Source organism: Myotis nattereri (assembly GCF_964212035.1).
Source record: "Myotis nattereri genome assembly, chromosome: 2".
Taxonomy (NCBI): domain Eukaryota; kingdom Metazoa; phylum Chordata; class Mammalia; order Chiroptera; family Vespertilionidae; genus Myotis; species Myotis nattereri.
The window spans coordinates 83,253,571-83,279,764 of NC_138076.1; the positions used below are offsets into that span (position 1 = coordinate 83,253,571).

A 26,194-nucleotide genomic window follows, 5' to 3' on the forward strand; every position below is an offset into this window, starting at 1 on the left:
AGTGGTTCTCAACCTTCTGGCCCTTTAAATATAGTTCCTCATGTTGTGACCCAACCATAAAATTATTTTCGTTGATACTTCCTAACTGTAATGTTGCTACTGTTATGAATCGTGATGTAAATATCTGATATGCAGAATGGTCTTAGACGACCCCTGTGAAGGTCATTTGACTGCCAAAGGGGTCGCGACCCACAGGTTGAGAACTACTGCAAAGGAAGGTGGATGTGTGGGGGCACACACACACTTCATCTTTATGTCTATAGTACAAGAATATAAAATTAGAACTCCGCTAAAATTTAGTGTTTTTTGCAGTTCTAATGGGACTAGATTGAAGTCTGGTTTTTCATATAAGTCTCTTTATAATAAAATTAATATTAATAACTGAATGTCTTTAAAATTTCTACGAGGTTGTTTTTTTTTTTCCAGTCCTCATCTCAGGATATGGTCATTGAGGTTTTTTTTAGAGAGCAGGAGGAAAGTAGAGAGACAGAAACATCTTCAACTGGGGATCGAACCCAAAACCTGAGTGTGTGCCCTGACTGGGAATTGAACCCAAAACCTTTTGGTGTATGGAATATGTGCCAACTAAATGAGCCACCTGGCCAGGGCAGTTAGGTAATTTTTATAAGACAAGTTTGATTGAAACTAATTAACCATTAAATCTTTATTGACTCAAATTTTTTAGTTATTTAGTGATTTAGAATTCACTTCTCATTCCCACCCTTTACTATAATAAAACATTTTCCTGGCTGTTCTCCCCTGTATCCATAGCATCTAATGCAAGTAAATGTTGAATGACCAAGTTACTCTGGTCAGATGTTGATATTGAGTGATTAATGCTGAGTTGATTTAAGCTCTCAAAGGTATTTTATTAAAGCATTGGTTAAAAAATTAAGACTTAATTTTAGAGTGTCTCCCAAGGGCTTTGTATCTGTGTGCACACATGTGCACGCATGTGTTTTAACCCTTTGAGTGCTAACCAATATCCTAGGAACTATGCTAAAATTGCCAAGGCATTTTTGCTGATTTTACAGCAGTTTAGGAAAAAAAATTATGAATCGCAAGTAAATGGAGTTACATATTCAAAAACTTAAGGAAACCTTTACTACATCGACATATTTAGCAAGATCATCATCACTAATAAAAGCAGACTTAGAACTGGACGCCATTTCGCAGCTTTGATAGCGCTCCCGGGACTTTTGGCGAAAGACAGGAGGAGTGCGATCGCGTTCCCCGGCACTCTAGGGGTTAAGTACTATTCATCATTGAATTTGGATGTTTTTTTGAACTCTAGTCATTGGTATGCTGTTAAGATTACTATATAAAGAATTTGTTTTTGTTTATTTGATTTTAATTTGATATGTACAGATTTCACATTTTTATTTGTATATTATCAAACTTATCTGCTCAAAAAGTAAGAATGTCTTTAGAGCATTCACAGTTGCTATGAGGATAGAGTGACTTTTAGGAGACAAGAAGGCTGTAATCTTTTTGTGATATTCTCTATTTTAGATTTTAAAAGGTTTTTCAAATACTTATTGAGGCTTTCAAATATTTTTCTTTGCAATAAAAAGGGCAGCGAGATTGAATGATAAACTACTTTATAATAACCTTGAACATAAAATTTTTGTAATAATGTGGTATCATATTAAGGTACTGATATTAACATATCTTTCAACTATTCTTGTTGGAATTGCTAAGTAAAAATTTGATGGCTCAGAATTTTTGTTTATGTTTTTATTCAAAACTATTTTAGAAGTTATTTTAGGGCAAAATGCTTCCCTGAGTCACTAAAGTTAATAAATTGTTTTCTTTTATGTGTTCTTTAGGTATTTTATGGATTAACTCTTCATCACATACAGCAGCAATATAGTTATGGCAACCTTCCAGACTTTCAGAAACAGTCACATGAAGACTAGAGCATCTGTCAGAAAAGTAAGTTCTCTATATTACATTACTTTTAGTGATAGTTTAGTAAAAATGTTGATTTTTTTTGTTAAGCAGCTGTGATATTCTTGTTTCAATTACTCATTGAAATGAGTAACATTGAAATACTGCAAAGATTGAAATATATGACAGTAGTGATAGGAAATCATGAAGATAATGAACCTTATTTCCTAAAGATCACAGTGCCTCCCCATTTCTTCTCAGCAGATAGTTTTCTATCATCTTTTTAGCAATATAAGTATCAGGTGTAAATTTTCTTATAGATCTTTAGCTGTACCCCAAAGTATTATCATCCATCCATTCATCCATCCATCCAACCATCTATCCATCCATCCATCCATCCATCCATCCATCCATCCATCCATCCATCCTTCCATCCTTCCTTTCCCTTGGGCTAGAAGGACTGGAGGCATGTGGCATTTTGGTGGCTAATTTGCCCTGTGGCGCCACTTCTCTGTCCTTGCCTCTCTCTCTTTTCAAGGAACCTGTACCACCAGGGGTTGTACTTCTTATGTCCAGATGTGCTGGAGGGCTTCCACCTTCCTGCCTGTACGGACATGGAGGATGTAGCAGCCACTTTCTTCTCTCATTGGTGCTTTCATTCATTCATTCATTCATTCTGGAAATATAAATTTGGATGTTTTTTATAGGTCAGGTCCTACACTAGGTATTAGATAATCAGTAGTGAGCAGATTTCTACTTTCTGTAAACTGTAGTGTATTATACTCTTCTCATATTATATGCAACAGGACCCATAGCTTTAAGCGAATAATTAAATTATACAGATTGCTTTATATTAATAATTAGAACTAAGAAATATGCATACAAAATATAGTAATGAGCTGCTGACCTTGTTTTTTAAGCATAATACTACATACCTGTTTGATTCAAATTTACTAATATGAGGAATTAGGCCACAACTGAAATTTCATACTATTATTATTTTTTAAAATTTTGTTTTATTGCTTAAAGTATTACAAAGAGTATTACATATGTCTCTTTTTTTTTCCCCCTTGACATTCTCCTGGCCTCCCCTACCCCCCAGTGTCTTGTGTCCATTGGTTATGCTTATATGCATGCATACAAGTCCTTCGGTTGATCTCTTACCCCCCTCACGCCCCCCAACCCTCCCCAGCCTTCCTGCTGTAGTTTGACAGTCTGTTGGATGCTGCTGCTCTGCTTCTGTATCTATTTTTGCTCATCAGTTTATAATGGTCTTTATTATCCATAAATGAGTGAGATCATGTGGTAGTTTTCTTTTCATTGACTTGCTTATTTCACTTAGCATAATGCTCTCCAGTTCCATCCATGCTGTTGCAAATGGTAAGAATTCCTTCTTTTTTACAGCAGCATAGTATTCCATTGTGTAGATGTACCACAGTTTTCTAATCCATTCATCTGCTGATGGGCACTTAAGCTGCCTCCAGATCTTTGCAATGGTAAATTGTGCTGCTATGAACATAGGGGTGCATATATCCTTTCTGACTGGTGTTTCTGGTTTCTTGGGATATACTCCTAGAAGTGGGATCACTGGGTCAAATGGGAGTTCCATTTTTAACTTTTTGAGGAAACTCCATACTGTCTTCCATAGTGGCTGCACCAGGCTGCATTCCCACCAGCAGTGCATGAGTGTTCCCTTTTCTCCTCATCCTCTCCAGCACTTGTCGTTTGTAGATTTGTTGATGATAGCCATTCTGACAGGTGTGAGATGATACCTCATTGTTGTTTTAATTTGCATCTCTCGGATGATTAGTGACTTGGAGCATGTTTTCATATGTCTCTTGGCTTTCTGAATGTCCTCTTTTGGAAAGTGTATATTTAGGTCCTTTGCCCATTTTTTTATTGGATTGTTTATCTTCCTTTTGTTAAGTTGTATGAGTTCCCTATGAATGTTAGAGATTAAACCCTTATCGGTGAAAACATTGGCAAATATGTTCTCCCCTGCAGTGGGCTTTCTTGTTGTTTTGTTGATGGTTTCTTTTGCTGTGCAGAAACTTTTTATTTTGCTGTAATCCCATTTGTTTATTTTCTCTTTAGTTTCCAATGTCCTAGGAGATGTATCAGTGAAGAAATTGCTTCGGCATATGTCTGAGATTTTGTCGCCTCTGGATTCCTCTAGTATTTTTATAGTTTCTCGTTTTACATTTAAGTCCTTTATCCATTTTGAGTTTATTTTTGTGTATGGTGTAATTTGGTGGTCTAGTTTCATTTTCCTGCATGTATCTGTCCAATTTTCCCAGCACCATTTATTGAAGAGATTGCCTTGACTCCACTGCATGTTCTTGCCTCCTTTGTCAAATATTAATTGAGCATATTGGTTCAGGTTGATTTCTGGGTTCTCTATTCTATTCCATTGATCTATATGTCTGTTCTTGTGCCAGTACCAGGCAGTTTTGAGAACAGTGGCTTTGTAATACAGCTTGATATCTGGTATTGAGATCCCGCCTACTTTGTTCTTCTTTCTCAGGATCGCTGCAGCTATTCAGGGTCTTTTTTATTCCAGATGAATTTTTGGAGAGTTTGTTCTAAGTCTGTGAAATATGTCATTGGTATTTTAATGGGAAGTGCATTGAATTTATAGATTGCTTTGGGTAGTATGGACATTTTAATGATGTTGATTCTACCAACCCAAAAACATGGTATGTTCTTCCATCTGTTTATATCTTCCTCTATCTCTTTTTTCAATGTCCTGTAGTTTTCTGAGTAGAGGTCTTTTAACCTCTTTAGTTAAGTTTATTCCTAGGTAGCTTAATTTTTTTGGTGTGATGGTAAATGGGACTACTTTTTTAGTCTCTCTTTCTGTAATTTTATTATTGGTGTATAGAAATGCCATAGATTTCTTGGCGTTAATTTTGTATCCTGCTACATTGCCGAATTCATTTATTAAGTCTAATAGTTTTTTGATGGAGCATTTAGGATTTTTTTATGTTCAATATCATGTCATCCGCAAATAAGGACAATTTGGATGCCTTTTATTTCTTCTTCTTGTCTAATTGCAATGGCTAATACTTCCAGTACTGTGTCGAACAGGAGTGGTGAGAGTGGGCATCCCTGTCTTGTTCCTGTTCTTAGGGGAAATGGTTTTAGTTTTTGCCCATTGAATATGATGTTGGCTGTGGGTTTGTCATATATGGCTTTTATTATGTTGAGGTATGATCCTTCTATTCCCACTTTGCTGAGAGTTTTTATCAAAAATAGTGTTGGATTTTGTCAAATGCTTTTTCTGCATTAATTGATATGACTCTGTGGTTTTTATCTCTCAATTTGTTTATGTGAGGTATTACGTTTACTGATTTGCGGATATTGTACCATCCTTGCATCCCTGGGATAAATCCTACTTGGTCATGGTGTATGATCTTTCTGATGTACTGCTGGATCCGATTTGCTAGGATTTTGTTGAGTATTTTGGCATCTATATTCATGAGGGATATTGGCCGGTAATTCTCTTTCATTGTGTTGTCTTTATCTGGTTTTGGTATTAGGGTGATGCTGGTTTCATAGAATGAGCTTGGAAGTGTTCCTTCCTCTTGAATTTTTTGTAGTAGTCTGAGGAGGATAGGTTTTAGTTCTTCCTTGAATGTTTGGTAAAACTCCCTTGTGAAGCCATCTGGCCCCGGGATTTTGTTTGCTGGAAGCTTTTTGATGACTGCTTCAATTTCTTCCATAGTTATTGGCCTATTGAGATTTTTAGATTCTTTCTGATTGAGTTTTGGAATGTTGTATCTTTCTAGGAATATGTCCATTTCCTCCAGGTTGTCTAGTTTGTTGGAGTAGAGCTGTCCATAGTATTTTTTAACAATCCTTTGTATTTCTGTGGGGTCTGTTGTTACTTATCCTCTTTCATGTCTGATTTTGTTTATTTGGGTCCTCTCTCTTTGTTTCTTGGTGAACCTGGCTAGGGGTTCATCAATCTTGTTTATCCTTTCAAAGAACCAGCTCTTGGTTTTGTTGATCTTTTGTATTGTTTTTTTTTGTCTCTCTCTCGTTTATCTCCGCTCTGATCTTTATTATTTCCTTCCTTCTGCTTACACTGGGCTTTTCTTGTTGCTCTCTTTCTAACTCTTTGAGTTGTAAGGTTAGGTAATTTATTATCATTGTTTCTTGTTTTTACAGTAGGCTTGTAGAGCTATGAACTTACCTCTCAAGACTGCTTTCACTGTGTCCCATAGGTTTTGGATTGTTGTGTTTTCATTGTCGTTTGTTGCCATGATGTTTTTTATTTCTTCTTTGATCTCTCTGGTAACCCAGTCATTGTTTAATAGCATGCTATTTAGTCTCCATGTGTTTGATTTTTTTGGATTGTTTTTATTGTAGTTGATTTCTAGTTTTATGCCATTGTGATCTGAGAAGATGCTTGATACGATTTCTATCTTCTTGAATTTGAAGAGACTTTGCCTGTGACCCAATATATGGTCTATCTTTGAAAATGACCCATGTGCACTTGAGAAGAATGTATATTCTGAGGCTTTGGGGTGAAATGTTCTGAAGATGACCATTAATTCCATCTGATCTATTGAGTCATTTAGGATTGATGTTTCTTTGCTGATTTTTTGTTTAGAGGATTTGTCCAATGGTGATAGTGGGGTGTTAAAGTCCCCTACTATGATTGTATTGCTGTCAATCTCTCCCTTGATCTCCTCCAGAAGTTTTTTTATGTATTTGGGTGCTCCTATATTGGGTACGTATATGTTTACCAGAGTTATTTCTTCTTGTTGGATTGCTCCCGTTAGTATTATGAAGTGGCCTTCCTTATCTCATTTTATGTCCTTCACTTTGAGGTCTAATTTGCCAGGTATAAGTATTGCTACCCCAGCTTTTTTTTTCATTTCCATTCACCTCAAAAACCTTTTTCCATCCCTTCACCATCTGTCTGTGTGCGTCTTTTTTTCTGAGGTGGGTTTCCTGTAGACAGCAGCTTTATGGGTCATGTTTTCTTATCCACTTAGTTACCCTACGTGTTTTGATTGGGGCATTTAATCTATTTACATTTAAAGTTATTATTGATAGGTACTTGTTTATTGCCATTTTTATTCTTTACCTCTGTGTTCCTTCTTTGTTTCCTATTTTTTCTTTTTACAGCAGACCCTTTAGCATTTCTTGCATTGCTGATTTGGTGGTAATAAACTCCTGTAGTCCTTTTTTGTCTGTGAAGCTCCTGATTTCACCCTCAATTTTGATCGTTAGCTTTGCTGGGTACAGTATTCTTGGATTCAAACCCTTCCTTTGCATGAGTTTGTATATTTCATTCCATTCCCTTCTTTTTTTTTTTTAAATATATTTTATTGATTTTTTACAGAGAGGAAGGGAGAGAGATAGAGAGTTAGAAACATCGATGAGAGAGAAACATCGATCAGCTGCCTCCTGCACATCTCCTACTGGGGATATGCCCGCAACCCAGATACATGCCCTTGACCGGAATCAAACCTGGGACCTTTCAGTCCGCAGGCCGACGCTCTATCCACTGAGCCAAACCGGTTTCGGCTCCATTCCCTTCTTGCCTGATGTGTTTCTGTTGAGAAATCAGTTGCTAGTATGATGTGGGAGCCTTTTTAGGTAACTTTCTGTCTCTCTCTGGCCGCTTTTAAGATTCTTGCTTTGTCGTTGGTGTTTGCCAATTTTATTATAATGTGCCTTGGCGTCGGTCTTTTACGGTTCATTTTGTTTGGGACTCTGTGAGCTTCTTGGATTTGTGTGAGTTTTTTCTTCCCTCTATCAGGGAAGTTTTCTGTCATTATTTCTTCAAACAGGTTTTCTATTCCTTGCTCAGTTTCCTCCTTCTGGCACCCCTATTATGCGGATGTTGTTTTGTTTTGTGTTGTCCCAAAGTTCTCTTAGGCTCTCCTCCTGCTTCTTAATTTTTTTTTCTAGAAGCTGCTCTCCTTGGATATTTTTTTCCTAGCTTGTCCTCTGCTTCTTCTAGTCTACCGTTGATGCTTTCTATTGAGTTCTTTATAGCAATGATGTCATTTTTCATTTCATCTTGGTTCTTCATTTCCTCTGGGTTCTTACACATATTATTGAATTTGTCTTCCATTCTTTTCATCCACCTTATGCCCATTTCTCTGAATTTTTTTCTGACAGCTTGCTTGCCTCCATTGCCTCCTTTTCGTTTACTCCCTTTTCTGGTGATGCCTGCTTTTCTTTCATATGTAGGCTGTTTCTTTGTCTCCCTATGATCCCTCTTCTCCAGGTGTTTGGTTATGTAGTTCTATCTCTGCCGCGTTGATTTAAAGGCTCAAAATACAACACAACAAGGCACAATGCACAAGGCAATGAACACAAATGTATTCACGTTACTAATAACCCCAAATAAAGTTGACCACCAGAGAAAAGAGAATTAGGGGATAAGGAAGAAAGAAGAAGAAAAAAAGAAAAAATAGAGAAAGAAAAAAAAAGAGTGCAAAAATGAGATTGGTAAAAGGAAAATAAAAAGTAAGAGAGAAAAGAAAGAGAATGAAATAGAAGAGGGGAGGAAACTGTTTATATGGGGAGAAAACTCCAATAGAACAGTCACTGATCCCAACAAATTCCAGCAATAGATACCTAGAGATGATTGCAAACTACAAACAGCTAATAGCAAGCGAGGCGAGGGAAAACAGAAGCAAAAAACAACCAAAAAAACAACACAAAAAGAAAAAGAAAAAACGAAACAATCTCACAAACAAGCATAAGAAAACTCCAATATCATCAACAAGCAAGCAAACAACAACAAAACGACACAGAGAAAAAAAACTTGGATAGTGAAGAAAGAGAAGAGAGAGGTGTATATGTACTTAGAGCACAGGGTTGGAAATTAGATATATAAGTAGGGTGAAATTTTAACAGGGGGTGAAAAGAAGGAATAGGGAAAATCTAAAGCAGGAATGGGGTAAGAGAAACAGGAAAACAAAAGGGGAAAAGTGAGGAAGAGAGTTTAGGCATAAAGGTAAAGTTGAGATAGAGTAAAATGATGCTAATGGAAAGATGAAAATAGAATGTAGAACACTAATCTGAAAATAAAGAGAAAATAAAATGTCGCTTTTTTTTTAAAAAAAAAAAGGTAAAGTGGTAGTAGTAATAATACTGGTTAAAAGTAAAAATGTAGTAATTGAAAAGGTAAAATCAGGTGATGAAAAAAGGAAAAAAAAATAGTTTCTTAAGTAAAAGGTGAAAAAAATAAAAATGTGCAGTAGTGAAGGTCCTTTACTTCCTCTACTCTTATGTTTGGCATGCCTTAGTCCTGTCAGGTATTCAGGAGAGTGTTGAAGTTCCCTTCAATACACTGTTGCTCTGTATTGTAAACCACAGTCCTGATTTTTTTAAAAATATATTTTTTATTGATTAAGATATTACATCTGTGTCCTTATCCCCACGTTATCCCCTGCCCCCTGCTCATGCCCTCCCCCCCCCCCATTGTCCATGTCCATTGGTAATGCCTATATGCTTGCATATAAGTACTTGGTTGTTCTCTCCCCCTTACCCCCACCCTCACCTACCTTCCCTCCAGGGCCCACAGTCCAATCAGTGCCTCTCCGTCTCTGGATCAGTCCTTGTTCATCAGTTTATGTCGTTCATATATTCCACAAATGAGTGAGATCATATGGTATTTATCACTTAAAGAATAACCTTCAGCATTTCATATAATCCTGGTTTGGTGGTGATGAACTCCTTTAGCTTTTCCTTATCTGTGAAGCTCTTTATCTGACCTTCAATTCTGAATGATAGCTTTGCTGGATAAAGTAATCTTGGTTGTAGGTTCTTGGCATTCATCACTTTGAATATTTCTTGCCACTCCCTTCTGGCCTGCAAAGTTTCTGTTGAGAAATCAGCTGACAGTCATATGGGTACTCCCTTGTAGCTAACTAACTGTTTTTCTCTTGCTGCTTTTAAGATTCTCTCTTTGTCTTTAGCCCTTGGCCTTTTAATTATGATGTGTCTTGGCGTGGTCCTCTTTGGATTCCTTTTGTTTGGAATTCTCTGCGCTTCCTGGACTTGTAAGTATTTCTTTCATCAGGTAGGGGAAGTTTTCTGTCATTATTTCTTCAAATAGGCTTTCAGTATCTTGCTCTCTCTCTTCTTCTGGCACCCCGATAATTCGGATGTTGGTACGTTTGAAGTTGTCCCAGAGGCTCCTTACACTATCTTCATATTTTTGGATTCTTTTTTCGTTTTGCTTTTCCGGATAGGTGTTTTTTGCTTCTTCGTATTTCAGATCTTTGACTTGATTCTTGGGATCCTCTCGTCTGCTGTTGGATCTCTGTATATTATTCTTTATTTCAGTCAGTGTATGTTTAATTTCTGACTTGTCCTTTTCCATTTTTTTGGCATTCTCATTAAGATCCTTGAAGGTCTCACTAAGTTCCTCGGCGGTTCGTAGAAGATTCTTGAGTAACCTTATAACTGTGGTTCTGAACTCTATGTCCTCCATTAGTTTGCTTTCCTCCATTTCTTTCATTTGTGACATGTTTCTTTGTCTTCGCATTTTTGGCTGACTGCGAGGAGCCACTGTCTGTGCTGGAGGCACCCTTATGTGTGTGGGGTCCACCCAGCAGGGGCTACAGCAATATCAACATATTTCTCCTCTTTGTTTGGAAGTTTTGGAGCTCTCTGATTCACTGCAGTTAGGCTGCAAAAGCGCAGGTGCCTCTCTTGTGTCACTGAGCACAGCTTGGGAGGGGATGTAGTGGGGCGGGGTCTCAGAGAGTTCCCAGGGCGGGGCAAACAGCAGTGGTGTCGTCAGCGACCCCGCGTGAGTGCCGCGCGCCCCTACAGCCCTGCGAGCAGCTCTGTGAGAAAGTCACCTTCGCTTTCCGACATGCTGCAAGACAGTCCAGTTTCTCCCTGTAGGAGCCTGGGACCCAGCGTCTTGCGGTAAATGAGTTCAGTGCGTTCGAGAGCTTGTCCCCTTCTGATTGAAAAAACCGTGCACCCAGGTGCAGCAGCCTCGCACTCTCCCCCGTACCTTTGTTCTTGGTGCCTCTCCCCTCCTACTCGGTCTCAGTGCGCTTTTTTCTTTCCTTCTAGTTGTAGAACTTCCACTTGATCAGCTTTCCCATGGTTCTGGATGATAGTTGTTTTGTCTTATAGTTGCGGTTTTAATGTTTTGGGGGGCAGCATGTACAGGTTTGTACCTTATGCCGCCATCTTGGTTCTCCATAGTCCTGATTTTAAAGCAGGCAGTATTTCTTTGTTTCCCAGTCTGCCTTTATTTGTATTTACAGAAGAGTCAGTTCGTGGGTCAGCCCCTGGGTGGCAGTGTTTCTGGATTGACCTCAGAGGCTATAAGCCCTCTCTAGCCAGTATTTAGGTTTTGTTTTCCCTATCGCACTTAATACTGGTTTGGGAGAGTTGACTGCCCCAGAGCTGGTTCCTTGGTCGTTACTCCCCGCTCTGATTCCCAGGTTCCACAAAAACAACTTTCCCCTGCAGTCTCTGAGTGACCTCAACTGGGCAATCCTATGTATTGGGTTTAATAATCAAAAGCAAAAATTTAAGGAGAAAAAAAAAAAAAAAGAGCCAGAGTGTGCAATTCTCCCAAAGTCTCTTCCGCACGTCCTCTCTCCCCTGGCTCTAAGCAGCCAGCACACTGGCAAAATCCAAGGTTGCCTTTTTTTCACCCAATCCAGCTATGGGTTGATTTTTAGAGTTCCCTTCTGCCAGCAGCCCTGTAGGACCCCTTCCACACTCGCGGATCACGCTGGCCCCAATGGCTGCGGACTTTGGGTGGCACAGACTTCCCCGCATGCATTCCTCTCTCCAACCTGAATTACAAACCACACCTTTATCTAGGCGAAATCTGACCTTTCCGTGAGGAGGAGCAGGGCTCGTCTGAGTCCAAGTATTCGCGCTGCTTGAGATCCGGTGTTCCTAGGTTTGTTGCCGGACCCTGGGTGCCATGGTTGCAGGGTTTCTGGATGTATACGCTTCCGATATCAGCCACTCAAGATGGTGCGGTATACGCGGCTGAGCTGGCTGCTCCGGGAGAGATTTCAGCAGCAGTGGAGGCTGCCCGGGTAGGGGAGCCCAATCCGGCAGTCTCCAACAGTCCCCTGGAGTATAGCTATCGCTCACCCACAAATTTACACTCTCAGTATGTCCACACACTCTCCTTTCGTTCTCTCACTCTCACACTGTCTTGCAGTCTGCCTTCCCTTCAGCAGCCATCTTCTGAATCCCTCATCATACTATTATTTTAATATCTTTTGTTATTCAGCACATTACCCACATTGGGCACAAAATAAAAATTTGGTTTGAATTCATTTGAATACTTGGAAACTCTTTTAGGTAAAAGTATGTGAATTCAAATGTTACATACTGTTTATGCATACACTTGTACCATTTTTTGATGTCTTTCTTTGGTATGGCTGAATGACAAAACTTCCCTATTGGCTAGTGCAGAAATTGAAAGGTGTACTTGAATTCTCTAGATTTCATTTTACTTTTCATTGAAAATAGAGATACATTAAATATTTATTAGTAGTCAAATATTATGAAGATCAGAAAGAGCTATACTTTCTACTCTATTTTTTTAAACATGTAATTATGAAAAATTTCAAGCATATTGAGGAGTTAAAAGCATAGTATACCAACACATAAATCTGTATACCAAATACCAATACTCAACAGTTGTTAATGTTTTGTCTTATTTGGTGTATATATGTGTTTGTTTACTTTTTGGCAGAACTATTTGAAAGTTAAAGTCTTAATGTCTTTTCATTCCTGAACACTTGAGCATGCTTCTCCCAGGAATAACAGCATCTTCCCACATAATAATAATACATGATCACATCTAAGAAAATTAAATATAATTCCCTTATATCTAATACTAGCCATACTCAGATTTCCTTTATTACCCTTAAAATGTCTTTTATAATCCCTCCTTTAACTTCCATTTTGGATTCAGTGTAAGCTCCTAGGCCTTAAGTTGCATTTGATGGTTATGACTTATTTTCTTTTGGTCTGAAAGTTTTTCCTCTTTCTATTTAAATAATTAAAAAAAGTAAATATAACCTCAAGATTTTATTGTCTTCAGAATAAAACAAAAGCTGAAGCTTAGAACTGGATCAAGAGGTCTTTTCTTTCATTCTCCCAATTCAAAAATGCCTGCGTGTCTTAAGGTTAGCATTCTCTTAGATCTACAGTTGGACTCAATGCGTTCAAGCCTCAGCAATTTGTAATTTGAGCCTTTTTCTGGAAAATTGGCTCAGTCTGTCCACCATAGCTACTCTGCTTCCTGTCATAATGCTGCTTTCCCTGGGCATGCAGAGAATCCTTGTCCTTATTGTACTGTCTCCATGCGGGGTCTTGTACTATGGGATCTTATACTTCGTGTATCTCTCTTCTATATTTCATATAGACTAGAATTTAGGTATAAAGGATTAGTTAGATTCTGGTTAAACATTTTTGACAAGAATACATGATAGGGTGATTTGAGGACAGAATTTCAGGTTTTCCTATGATCAGCGATGCAAAAATTGATCAGTTGAGTAAGGTAGTAACTCTGTATACCTAGTATTTAAGCATAATACTACATACCTGTTTGACTCGAATTTAAAAGCTGTCCATTTTCTATTTTTTAGTTAGCAGTAATCTATAGGCTGATATTTGGTTGTGTGCAAATATCTTGTTTTTTTCTCCCCCCAACAACCTTTCATCTAATATTTTTGGCATTTCTTAATGACCCTTTCCTGAACTTGTTATTTCCTAGAAGTTGCAAAATGGTAATTTTTCTAAAATTTTCTCTATTTTCCTTTTTTTTTTTTTTTTACATTTATTAGCTAACATTATTTTTCTTAAAGAAAAGCTTTCTGTCTTCTACCTTAGAAGAACTGTGATATCTCCTATAAAGGGAGGGTAAATGCCCTTTAATTACCAATTTTCAGATTCACGATTTAGTGGAATAGTCACTTCTAGTGGTGGCAAGTGAGTTTATTCCTCTCACTCATTCATTTGTTTATTTGTATTACTCTGGACTCATAGATTTTTTTTAAAAGTCTACATTTTCCAATCCTTTGTTTATTTATGGTCTCTTATTCATTCACTCATTTATTTGTTTCAAGTTCTTAAACTACCCCAACCTTGGCCTCTGGGAGCCCCTGCAAGCTGGTCTCTATGTCCTTTTGTCCTAGGCTCATAATTCTTTGATTGCTTCCTTGTTTGTACCGCAACAGATTGATCCCAGTTTCACCTTCCACTTTCTCTTTCTCAGACCTGTAATTGGCTATTCCTCTAAAGAACTCTGAATAATATTCAGAAACCAAAATCTGGGAACTAGGAGTAGGAATGTTTATTGCTTCTTCAAGTGTCATGAGTTTATATTGATAGTTCATGTTCAGATTTCACATTTTAATTTTTCTTAGTTCATGTTAGTATCTTAGCCTGTAAACCTCCACTCATTAATGAAAACAGAATCATTTAAAATTTTGAATATTTTCAAGCCCACAGAAAAGTTGGGGGAAGAAAAATACAGTGAGCCCCACATATATTTTTCACTTACATTTACCCTGTTAATGTTTTACCATAATCATTCAATCTTTGTATACACACACACATACATATGCACTTTTTTTTTTAATCCTCACCCGAGAATATTTTTCCATTGATTTTTTGGCAGAGTGGAAGAGAGAGGGAAAGACAGAAACACATCAATTGGTTGCCTACTGTATGAGCCCCAATCAGGGCCTGGGCTGGGGAGGAGCCTGCAACCAAGGTATGTGCCCTTGACCAGAATCGAACATGGGACCTTTTGGTCCACAGGCCAACACTCTGTCCACTGAGCCAAATTGCTTAGGACCATATGCACTTCCTTTTTGCTCATACATACAGATCCAGGGAAAATCTCAGAGACTGAAAAATCTCCCTCTGTAAGCAGAGGGCAGAGGAAGACCGAAGAAAGAAGTGGGTCACTCTAGTCCAGCAATTAACAGAGTTTATTAAAGGAAACATAGGCTCATCTTGTGCTGTGGCAAGAGGAAGTAGATAATCTCCGTGATGCTTGGCAGGGACTAAAGGATTATGTAGAGCAGGGCAGGATGGATGAGGGACTGGACTGGTCCCAGGTAGTAAGGGAAAATGCCTTTCATGCTTGTCCGGGCAGGGTAATAGCCTGTTCCATGAGCCAGCACAGCATGGAAATGGAGTCATATCTCTGAGGGGATTTATGGGAAGCAATCTCTCTTCTGAATTTACAGGAACAATCTCTGTTCTAGCCTGGATCTAATATAATACAACTCAAGGGTCCAGTAGTGGTCATGCCAGGAAACAGTCTCTCCTCCACACCTTCTGAAACCATATGAGAGTAAGCTGCAGATATTATTTTACTTCTCTTCTGAATATATCAGCATACATCTCTTAACATGAGCATCATTACCACCCTTCAAAAGTCATTAATTCAATAACATCACGTAATATGCAGTCTATACACAAATTTCTCCAATTATCTCAAAATATCTTTGTTACTTTTCCCTTGCCTGTCTTTAAGGATCTAATCAAGGTTCATAGTGTATGTTTGGGTATTGTGTCTTTGTGGTCTCTCCCAATTTAGTCCATTTCAATGGTCTAGATTCTTTTCTTGTGACAGTAGGTCTTTGGAAGTTTGGACCAGTTGTCTTGTAGAACATCTCTATATTTGGAGTTCATCTGTTTTGCCCTGTGATTAGGTTTAGCAGGAACCTCCCAAAGGTAATCTAGTCTTTCCACTCTGATGCCAGCTTGACCAGGTTATAATAATCTCCAATATAAAGACACATAATTGTGTATGTGTTCCCCCATGTCCCGCGTGGTTCAGGGTTCAGGATCTGGAAGAGGAGCCGCACACAAATGAAAGAGAAGAGACAGATAATTTGGAAATATTGGGGGTCCAGGCGGGCGAGTCCAACTCAAGAGGAAGGACTTCCACCGGTGCCCAGGCCTCGCCAGCCTTTTATTCAACTTTGGTTACACATAAAGCCCTTAGTCAGGCAGGCAATTGCGGTAGCAGACAGACTGTCTTAAAGATCAGTAAATATTAAAAGGATTTACTCTGAGACTATTTGATCAGGAAATAGCTTGAGTCCCCATTGTCAGGACTAGCCAATCGGTGCATAACTCAGGCCCTTGCCATGGTTCAAGGTTCACCAGCGTTCTGGGATCCTTGTTTGCACTTCTCTGCTAGTGAAGACAATGGGCGGCCTCCTGCATCTCCCCCGTTTCTTTTCCTTAGTAATTCTTGAAAGGTGAATGCTGCCTGAAGGGTTCGAGCCCTTTTAAGACTCTTCATGCTGCATCTGCAGACTAGAAATAAGCATATGAGAACAAAAATGAGACAAGCAATAGTGGTTATGCTGAGAGACAAATGTCATGTCCTGTTTAAATTGCTGCCAGGTATCCAAGGAATCAGTCTGTAGTAAGTTTCTTTCTGGGCCAACAGTTCTTTGAGTCCCAATTTCAATGTCCAACAGTTTCTTATGTGTACATGCCAGCAATTATATTCTAGTTCTGGATGGTGGGCAAACGGTGGCAATGCAGGTCCAACCTCTGGTTTGGTCCTGGGCAACCTACAGCGATGCACAGCTGCTGACTGCTAGCATGGCAAGGCATCTTCACCATCTTCCATCTCTGGATGGTTTCTCCTCTTGTCTTCATGTGTTGTCAGTTCCTCTCTGGGATTCATTGTTGCAGGAATCCACACAGGCTTAGAGGAGTTTTCTGGAAATATACTAACATATTCTCGACCAAAAGTTAATAAAGGAATCTTTTCTATAAACTAGACTTGGGATCCTTTCTTTGCATTGTGCCCAAACCATTTTCCTTTGGCTTATTTTGAAACAATGTGTGTTTTCATGGGTGTCTTGTCTTCAGCATTACAAGTGAAAAATAATTTTTACAGTAAAAAATTTTCTTGATGTAATTTACTCACAGGGGATTATTCCACTATCCCCCGTCTCTTTTTATTTAAATAATATTAAGAGGCTTTTGGAAATTTTGCAATGCAGTTTTGGTAACTTTTTATTTTCATTTTATGCACAGAAATATGACTGCAAATTGCAAATCCTGTGAACCAATTTGGATTCATCGTATGTTAAGCAGTTTTTGAACTATGAGATAAACCATTAGTAAAAAAAAAAAAGTAGTTAATGCTTCAGGAACAGTGTTCTGTCCAGTACCACAAAGTTTTTATGAATATTCATTTATTTCAATTAGCCAATTTAAATTAATCTAAAATAAGGTTTATTTTTTAACTTCACTTGTCCTAGGTTATAGACAGTAAATGACATTAACTACATTTCTGCTATTAGCCTTTGAATAACTTTACATAAGTTTTCTCAGGGAGGCAAAAACACAAATTACTTAATTTTGCTTATGAAGCCTAGCATTGACTTTTAATTACAGCTTTCATGTATTTGAAGGAAACATCTTTTTATTTCCTTCCAGAGCAATTATTAGGATACACTTAGAGAGTTTCTTTTAAAAGACACTTTTCTTTCTTTTTAACACCAAGCAACTTACAGGGCTGCTGCTTGGATATAGGGTCATGCAGCTGAATAGCTATATTTCAGTGACTCTCATTACATTATGTTGACTACTAGTAAGGATCAGATTTAATATTTTAATAATAATAATCTTTAATTTACCCTGTAAATATTAGCGAAAGAGATTTCAAAATTTTTAAATTTCTCCTTTTTATTAATCTTAGAATTACATTTTTAAAGAGTATCCCTTTAGGCTTATTTGCATATACAGAGGGATTATGAGTAGTCCCAGTAACTTTCAGAGGGATTTATTAGAATTTAATTGTTTATAAAAATATCGGCTTTTCATTTAGCTGAAATTATATGAAACCTTGATTATAATTTAAAAAGCTAATTTATAAAGTAATTAAAGTAGATATCTTTATTTAAAAAGCAAAGCAAGTAAATTTATACATTTGATCCATGAGGCACAAATGCCGCCCCACCTCCAGCCTATTTAAAATGCAGGCGGCTAGGAGTTTTTTGTCTTTTAAATTTCCGCTGCTGAAAAATTTGGCTGTATCTAAGAAATATACCGTCACTCTATTTTGCCCTTCCTAGAGGCCCAAACCCTAATAACATTTAAAATATATGTATATAAGTAAAATATAGTTATTAATTTTTATTAAAGCTTTCCATGCAATTTCAAGTATATTAGATTGACTAAATGTAAAATATTTCTTTTAAGAAGAGAGAACAAATTCTTTTTTGGATCACTCCGGGCCCTTGGAGTTTTCCAAAAATCATCCCTCGGTTATAGCCTTGAAATTTAACCTGGAAAGACTGTCAGATATATATTTAAAGATTATATACTTTTGAGAGTTGGGCTGGAGTTGTGAGGACCAGGGGTGCCATGGGGGCCACTGGCGACGCCGAGCAGCCGCGGGGACCCGGTGGGGCAGAGGGGGGTGGCCCAGAGCTGGGACATGTGGGCACAGTGGGGCAGCTGGTTCTCACGAATCCTTGGAACATAATGATAAAGCACCGGCAGGTGCAGCGAAGGGGCCGCCAGTTTCACAGATCCTGCTATCTCCATGGATCTGCTCCGAGCTGTGCTGCAGCCTAGCATCAACGAGGAGATCCAGACTGTGTTCAACAAGTACATGAAGTTCTTCCGGAAGGCAGCACTGAATGTGTGAGACAACGTTGGGAAAGAAGTGGATGCAGAGCAGCTGATCCAGGAGGCCTGCTGCAGCTGCCTGGAGCAGGCAAAACTACTGTTCTCAGATGGAGAAAAAGTTATACCCAGATTGACCCATGAGCTTCCAGGGATAAAGTGTGGTTGGCAGAAGGGGAAGGTACCCATTGAGGAAGTCCCATTCCCAAAAAGAAGAAGGGAAGGCCTCCTGGGCACATCCAGTCAAATGACCGGGCAGCCCCTGGTATGGTGTGGAAATCCTGTGAACCAATTTGCCGCAAAGGCCCCAAGTGGGACCCAGCTTGGCTGAATGAATCTATCACCTTTGTGTTAGGATCTCGAGCCAGCAAAGCCCTGGGGATGGGGGGCACCAGAGGGAGAATCTACATCAAGCACCCACACCTCTTTAAGTACGCAGCTGATCCCCAGGACAAGCACTGGCTGGCCGAGCAACATCACATGCGGGCAACAGGAGGGAAGATGGCCTACCTCCTCATTGAAGAGGACATCCAGGACCTCGCTGCCAGCGATGATTACAGAGGATGCCTGGACCTGAAGTTAGAGGAGCTGAAATCCTTTGTCTTACCCTCCTGGATCGTTGAGAAGATGCGAAAGTACATGGAGACTCAATGGACAGAGAATGAGCATCATGCAGTTGAAGCACCTGCACAGACCTGAAGCCAGGTGGCCTGGCCACACTAGGCAGCCTTCCTCCTGACTCTCTTTCCCTGTGGCTGAGGCCATCACTGAGACTGCTCCCAGATGGATAGTAGCGGCATTAAGCTGTGCCTCACAGGGGTGATTAACTACAGAGCATCCCCAGACTGGCATGTACTTCTATATTTGTAAAGTCATTAGGATAAGAAGCAATTAAACAGTTTGTAATAAACACACACACAAAAATTATATACTTTTTATAATTATTAAAAGATATTAATGAAATTTAAACTGGTTTTTGTATTAAAAAATTTCGGTTGGGATCACAGAATTAATCCTCCTTTTTAATTAGACCAATAAGTAACATATTTTGAATTCCTAATATTTCAGAGAAAACACAAAAATTATTTTCTCAAAAATAAATTTATATACTTTAGGCATTTAGTTACCATAACTATAATTTCTCCCAATTTAATTTGAATTCTTAAAAGCTTCAAATTTCAGGTAGCAAGTTAAATACTTAGCATTTCTCAAATTAGTAATACATTTATATTTTAAGGATGTATTTCCAATAAAATACAAGGCATATTCAATTAACAGATTAAATTCTACCCTCTAGATTTTTTTTTTTGAGGTAAACTCAGGTTAATATTTCAGTATTTTTGTCATTTTAATTTAAAATACCTAGATATTTAATAATTTTTATTATTCAGCAATGTTCTAAAGTCTTAAGTTACCAAAGGCTTTGAAAAACTATCTTTCTGGTGAGAAGGCAGGGGGATGGGATTTTTAAAACCGCCACTTTTTTCCTTTAGCGATATAACAAGTAAGGTTCCTGTTGCTGCTGCAGGCTTCTCCGGCTTTTACAGGGAGAAGAGGGACTGGCCCTTTATCATCAACACATTATCACTGAAAAGCTTAACCACAAAGTCTAATTTGCTTATAAGCTTTCTGCACATAATTTAGCTGATTTTGCACATCATTATACTGTCCCAGCCTTGCTAACATTTCATAAGTTATTTGAGCATTCAGCCAGGTTTATCCTCCTTAGTCTCTTTAAAAGTCTCTGGCAAATGAAATACCGTGTTCCACAAGGAGAAACAGTTTGGAGGCATGTTTTTCCCCTGCTGATGAGCTTTTTTCAAATTTTGACCCACTCTTTACCAACATTCAAGACCTAATGTACCTTCTTCAGGAAACCAAGGGTTATGTTCTATAATAACATGCAAAAACTGTACGAGATTACCTTCTGAAACTTTAATTCCTTAAGCATGCAAATCAAAAATCTACAATAAAGGTTCTTACTTTTAAGCCGAATCCTGCCCCATTAGCCTGGCTAAGGAAACATTCCCACTCTACTTACAGATTGTGAATTCTGCAGCTGATCATGGGCTTTGTGTACGGTGAATATCTTCCCACCTATACGGTGTGCCCACCTATACAGTGAATTCTTTTCCACCTCGCCGGTGAATCTTCGTTTTTTCACTCTAGGCGAAGTCTTCTCTTCCAGATGTCCCGTTGAGGCGCCAGATGTATATTTGTGTTTCTCTCCGGCGTGGTTCAGGGTTCAGGATCTGGAAGAGGAGCCGCACACAAATGAAAGAGAAGAGACAATTTGGAAATATTGGGGGGCCAGGCAGGCAAGTCCAACTCAAGGGGAAGGACTTCCACCGGTGCCCAGGCCTCGCCAGCCTTTTATTCAACTTTGGTTACACATAAAGCCCTTAGTCAGGCAGGCAATTGTGGTAGCAGACAGACTATCTTAAAGGTCAGTAAATATTAGAGGGATTTACTCTGAGACAGATTATTTGATCAGGAAATAGCTTGAGTCCCCATTGTCAGGACTAGACAATCGGTGCATAACTCAGGCCCTTGCCATGGTTCAAGGTTCACCAGCGTTCCGGGATCCTTGTTTGCACTTCTCTGCTAGTGAAGACAATGGCGGCCTCCTGCACATAATACCTTTGTAATTAGTAAGTCGTCTGTAGAGTGATTCTATGAGACAGTGTGAGTATCCTGTTCCCCAGTAGTTTGTAATCCAGTAGATTAGGATACGCTGATGTTCCTTTCCTAAATCAGTAATTACAGGGGTAGTTACAAATCGGATTTTCTAATTTTGTCATTTTGTCTGTATTTGTTAGCTTTTTTGTTGTTGCTGTTAATCCTCACCGGAGGACATTTCCTTTTTTTTTTTAAGAGAGAGTTGAAGGGAGAGGGAGAGACAGAGAGAAACATTAATGTGAGAGAGACGCATCGATTGGCCTCCTCCTGCACATGCCCTGAGGAAGGCTGGGATCAAGTCTACATCTGAGATACATGCCCTGGAACCTGGGACCCTTCAGTCTGAGGGCCAGCACTCTATCCACTGAGCCAAACTAGCTAGGGCAGTCAGCATCTATACTAATAAAAGCATAATATGCTAATTAGACTAGACGTCCTTCTGGACATCCTTCCGGATGACCTCTAGACAAAGCCAGGGCGGCGAGGAAAGCCTGGGTCCCGTGTCCTTGCTGGTGGCTGGAGGGAAGTCTGGGTCCCGGTGCCTGCCAGCAGCCGGAGGGAAGCCAGTGCCGGCAGGTGGGGGAAGGGAGGCCTACTCTTGCACGAATTTCATGCATTGGGCTCCTAGTTCTTACATAAAGAAGGACTCTTCCCCTTTTGTCTATCTCTTTTTTAGGTTTTTTTAAAAAACTTAGTTTTTATGGTCTGTTACCATTTTTATTCTTTTAATACCCAAATTGTCCCAAATTAGGCCAGTGGGAATTTCTTCAACTTGGCTTCCATGTCTTTTGAAATGACCTAGTTAGTCTCTGGGCACTTCTTTGCATTCTGTCAATAAGAAGTTGCAGCCACACTTCATATTTTTTCTGTTTCTGACCTAGAATTAACCATTTTCCCAAGGAGTTCTAGTTCTTTTTATTGGTACATGGTATTTAGAAACCGAAATCTAGGTGCTGGAAATGCTCATTGTTGCTGAGGGTCATTGCTTCTGTGATTTTTCAGTGGAAAAATGTAGTACATATACTTAAAGAATCTTGAGTTCATATTGATAGTTCACATTCAAATTTAACTACATTATTTCTTTTTGTTTTTTTGTTTTGTTTCACTGGTGGTCTGTGAGGTCCGAAAGGTTGGCGACTGCTGGTTTAAAGTATTACATATGTCTCCTTTTTCCCCCATCGACCCCCCTGTGGCTACTCCAACCCCGCAGGACAAGCCCCCACCTCCCCAGGGTTCTTGTCCATTGTTTATGCTAATATGCATGTATACAAGTCCTTTGGTTGATCTCTCTCCCCCCTCTCCCCTCCCTCCGCCATCCCTCTGAGGTTTGACGGCCCATTCTGTGTTTCTCTGTCTCTGGACCTATTTTTGTTCATCAATTTATGTTGTTCATTATATTCCACAAATGAGTGAGATCATGTTATATTTATCTCCCTGACTGGCTTATTTCACTTAGCATTTCGTATTTGTATCTATTCTCTTAAACTAAAGATTTTCACTAATTTTCAGTTTACTAAAATTAGCACACATTTATTGAGTTCATATACAGGGTGTGGCAAAAGTAGGTTTATAGTTCATATGGAAAATAATACAATAATAAATAATAAAAGAATAAATCTGAGTTTAGTGTACTCACAACTGTAAACCTACTTTTGCCTAATCCTTGGTATGTGTGGTATTGAAATGTAGGGAAACACATTGAGTTAAATACAATTTTACAGTCTCTGGCCTCAGTAATTTGGTTTAATAGGTAGGAAAGACAAATATATAATGAAAAGAGGAATTATAATATATTGTGATGTAGATCATTAATATAGGAACTTTGAGACTTATTATGAGCAAGGGATGGCAACATCTTCACATGTCTTAGAAGATTGGGGAATAAGGGTATTTCTGATAGAAAAGCAGATCAACAGATCAGCAGGAGAGTAAGTTAGAAGGAAATTAAGTCTATTTATGTCTAATTATAATAATATTTTCTTTATGTAACTTTTTCCTTCTTTTAGTACTTAGTACTTGTGACATCCTCTCCTGCCAAATCTGGAATGCCTTTCCTCACCTTCATCATATAGCTGCCTTAAGATCCCTGAAAACCTTATTTGTGGTTATTAAGCCTTTTTCCCCCCATAACCAACTTAGTTATGAGAGTAATCACTATTGTTAGCATTCCTTATTGTAGCTTCCACAGTGTCTCACTCCTTATATAAATTATTGCTTCTGTTTTGCCAATGACTTAGATATCAAGTATGCAGTCTTTTAGGTTTTAATGTAAGGTAAGAGTAAATGAACCTGGTGTAAGGACCCCGTGGTCTTTCAGTAGGTTGAATGTCTGGGTCATGGTGTGTGTGTTTTGAGCATGTGGAACTCTGTTTAAGCATTTTGTTCTGTTTTTTCTCTTAGCTAAATTGAGTTCTGTATTTATCAAAAGGTATGTAATATGCCAAATGAATATTAATTGGAGTTACTCTCCATTTAAAACTAGAATATCTCTTGGATCTTTGATCTTGTCTTAGAATCAATCTTATCTTAAGAATATCTTTTGTTTTCAGAGCTTCAGTGAAGATGTTTTCCAGTCGGTAAAGTCTTTATTACGGAGTGAGAAGGAACTGTGTAGTGTATCAGCAGAGGACTGTTTAAAGCAAGATGAACATGCCAGTTTGACTGAGGTTTGACATACTACTCTCTATATCAGTGGTTCTCAACCTTCCTAATGCCACGACCCTTTAATACAGTTCCTCATGTTGTGACCCCCAACCATAAAATTATTTTCGTTGCTACTTCATAACTGTAATTTTGCTACAGTTATGAATCGTAATGTAAATACCTGATATGCAGGATGTATTTTCATTGTTACAAATTGAACATAATTAAAGCATAGTGATTAATCACAAAAACAATATGTAATTATTTATGTGTTTTCTGATGGTCTTAGGCGACCCCTGTGAAAGGGTCGTTCGACCCCCAAAGGGGTCGTGACCCACAGGTTAAGAACCACTGCTCTATATCCTTTCCTAATAAAGCAAAATGTATGTTCATGCATTTCTGTAGAACTGCATTCCTACTTTAAAAATGCCTAAAATGTTTACATGTTAATACATGTATGAGAAGTACCTGTTTTAAATACCCACTAATACAATTGTCGTTTAATTCAGTGCACAGGCATTATTGCCCACTCATCAGACAGATGGTGCTGTATCAGATGATTCCTACTCGATTCAGTAATTGGTACTTTAATACTGAAATTTTCTACTGTGAAACATGAAATATATCCTTATTTTTTTGTAATTGTTATTTTTGGTTATTGTTAGTTTTCTTGGTTGTTTAAATTCAGTACCTTGAGTCAAAATGAAAAAATAGTGCTAAATTTATTTTGAAATTAAGATATTTACTACTTGAAGATAAGATATATCATTTGCTCACCTGTTTCACTGCTACATTAGTGTTTCCTATCTTTGTTTGAATTTATTACTAATAAAAAGGAATAACAGCCCTAGCCAGTTTGGTTCAGTGGATAGAGCGTCGGCCTGCGGACTGAAGGGTCCTTGGTTTGATTCCAAGCCTGGGTTGCAGGCTTGATCCCCTGTAGGGAGTGTGCATCTCATCATTGATGTTTCTCTCTCTCTCTCCCTTTCCCTTCCTCTCTGAAATCAATAAAAATATATTACAAAAACAAAAAGCTTAAAAAAAAGGAATAAATTTTATTCTTCAATATAATCATAATCCATTAACACATTTATGATATCAAATGAGAGGGTATGAGCTCATTGAATCTGAAAAATAAGATATTAGGTTGTTAATACAAATTTTTTTGAAATTAGTGTTCTAATAGAATCTTGATTATTCTTATATTTGGGAATGATTTTCTTTCCTATTTCTTGAGAAACTATATTGAAGTAGGATGATGAGCACACCTTTCAGGCCTATAGTGTTCTCTGACCAGAGCCTCTTCTTTTTGTGTCAGCTCAATTTCTATGGCTCTTGACTATTATCTTATTTTCCCTTTTTACTTTATTTTCATCAAGCTGAGCCACTCTTAATCTCCTTGGGTGTCTCCTATGTGACAAGTCTCCTGTGTCCTTCTGCCCTCAAACAATTTTCCAGCCTGTATCTCTCCAGCTCCTTATGTAGTGCCTTTCTGAGCCCACATTCCTTGGCAAGGTCTTCTTTGATCAATGGGATATGCAAGACTCAAGTGGCATCTTTAAAACACCAAGTCAGCTTATTTTCTCTTTTGTATTCAGTGAAAGGAAATTTGAAAGACTAGAAGGAATTTCTTTCTCACTTTAGAGTGTACATATCCCAAAGTATCTTTTCGAAGAAAGGAAAGGAATTTAATTGAATGTCTCTTTGTTATTGGGTGCCTGTAATATACTAGGCACTTTCCTCTACATTATCTGATTAACCCTCACAACTGTGGAGGAGAAGTTGTATTGCCTTAAGTTTTATAGATGCAGAGATAAGCTACTAGAGGTTAACAACCTACCTAGACCTGTAGAAATTAACTATAACAATTTTGTGAAGTAACAACCCTAATAAGTCAGAATAAACATCCTGAGCTAATTTCTGACTTGCTTCTGAATCATCAGAAAGAGATCAAAAGTATATCGTGTTGCTTTGTATTTTAACTATTATATTTTCCCTTAATTCCTAGATTATCCATGTTGCTATTTTTTAAGTATTTCATACTTTTAGTCACAGTGCTTGTTTAGCAGACAGTTTACTATTCTATCTTCAAATGGAAAATATTTCTTCTAATGTCAAAGACAAAGGGAATATAAACTTTATTTTTATTATTTTTAATTCTCACCCAAGGATATTTTTCCGTTGGTTTTTAAAGAGTGGAAGACAGACAGAGAGAAACACCAATGTGAGTGAAACATCTTGATAGGTTGCCTCCTGCATGAGCCCCGACCAAGGCCAGGGCCGGGGAGGAGCCTGCAACCGAGGTACATACCCTTGACTGGAATCGAACCTGGAACCCTTC

General features: G+C 38.4%; 1 protein-coding gene and 1 pseudogene across 2 annotated transcripts in view; both read left to right on the plus strand.

The window, feature by feature from the left end:
* The first annotated feature begins 317 nt into the window (after nucleotides 1-317).
* Nucleotides 318-26,194, plus strand: part of AKAP11 (A-kinase anchoring protein 11) — a 59,750-nt gene continuing 33,873 nt past the window's right edge. Inside the window, exons 1-3 of the mRNA XM_081083338.1 lie at nucleotides 318-1,247; nucleotides 1,830-1,935; nucleotides 23,760-23,876. Of these exons, the coding sequence (XP_080939464.1) occupies nucleotides 1,876-1,935; nucleotides 23,760-23,876 (177 nt within the window). The 5' untranslated portion in view covers nucleotides 318-1,247; nucleotides 1,830-1,875. The remainder of the gene's footprint in view (nucleotides 1,248-1,829; nucleotides 1,936-23,759; nucleotides 23,877-26,194) is intronic.
* On the plus strand, nucleotides 18,268-19,305 carry LOC308514666 (deoxynucleotidyltransferase terminal-interacting protein 1-like; annotated as a pseudogene). The gene has a single exon. The product of its transcript is annotated as a deoxynucleotidyltransferase terminal-interacting protein 1-like (transcript).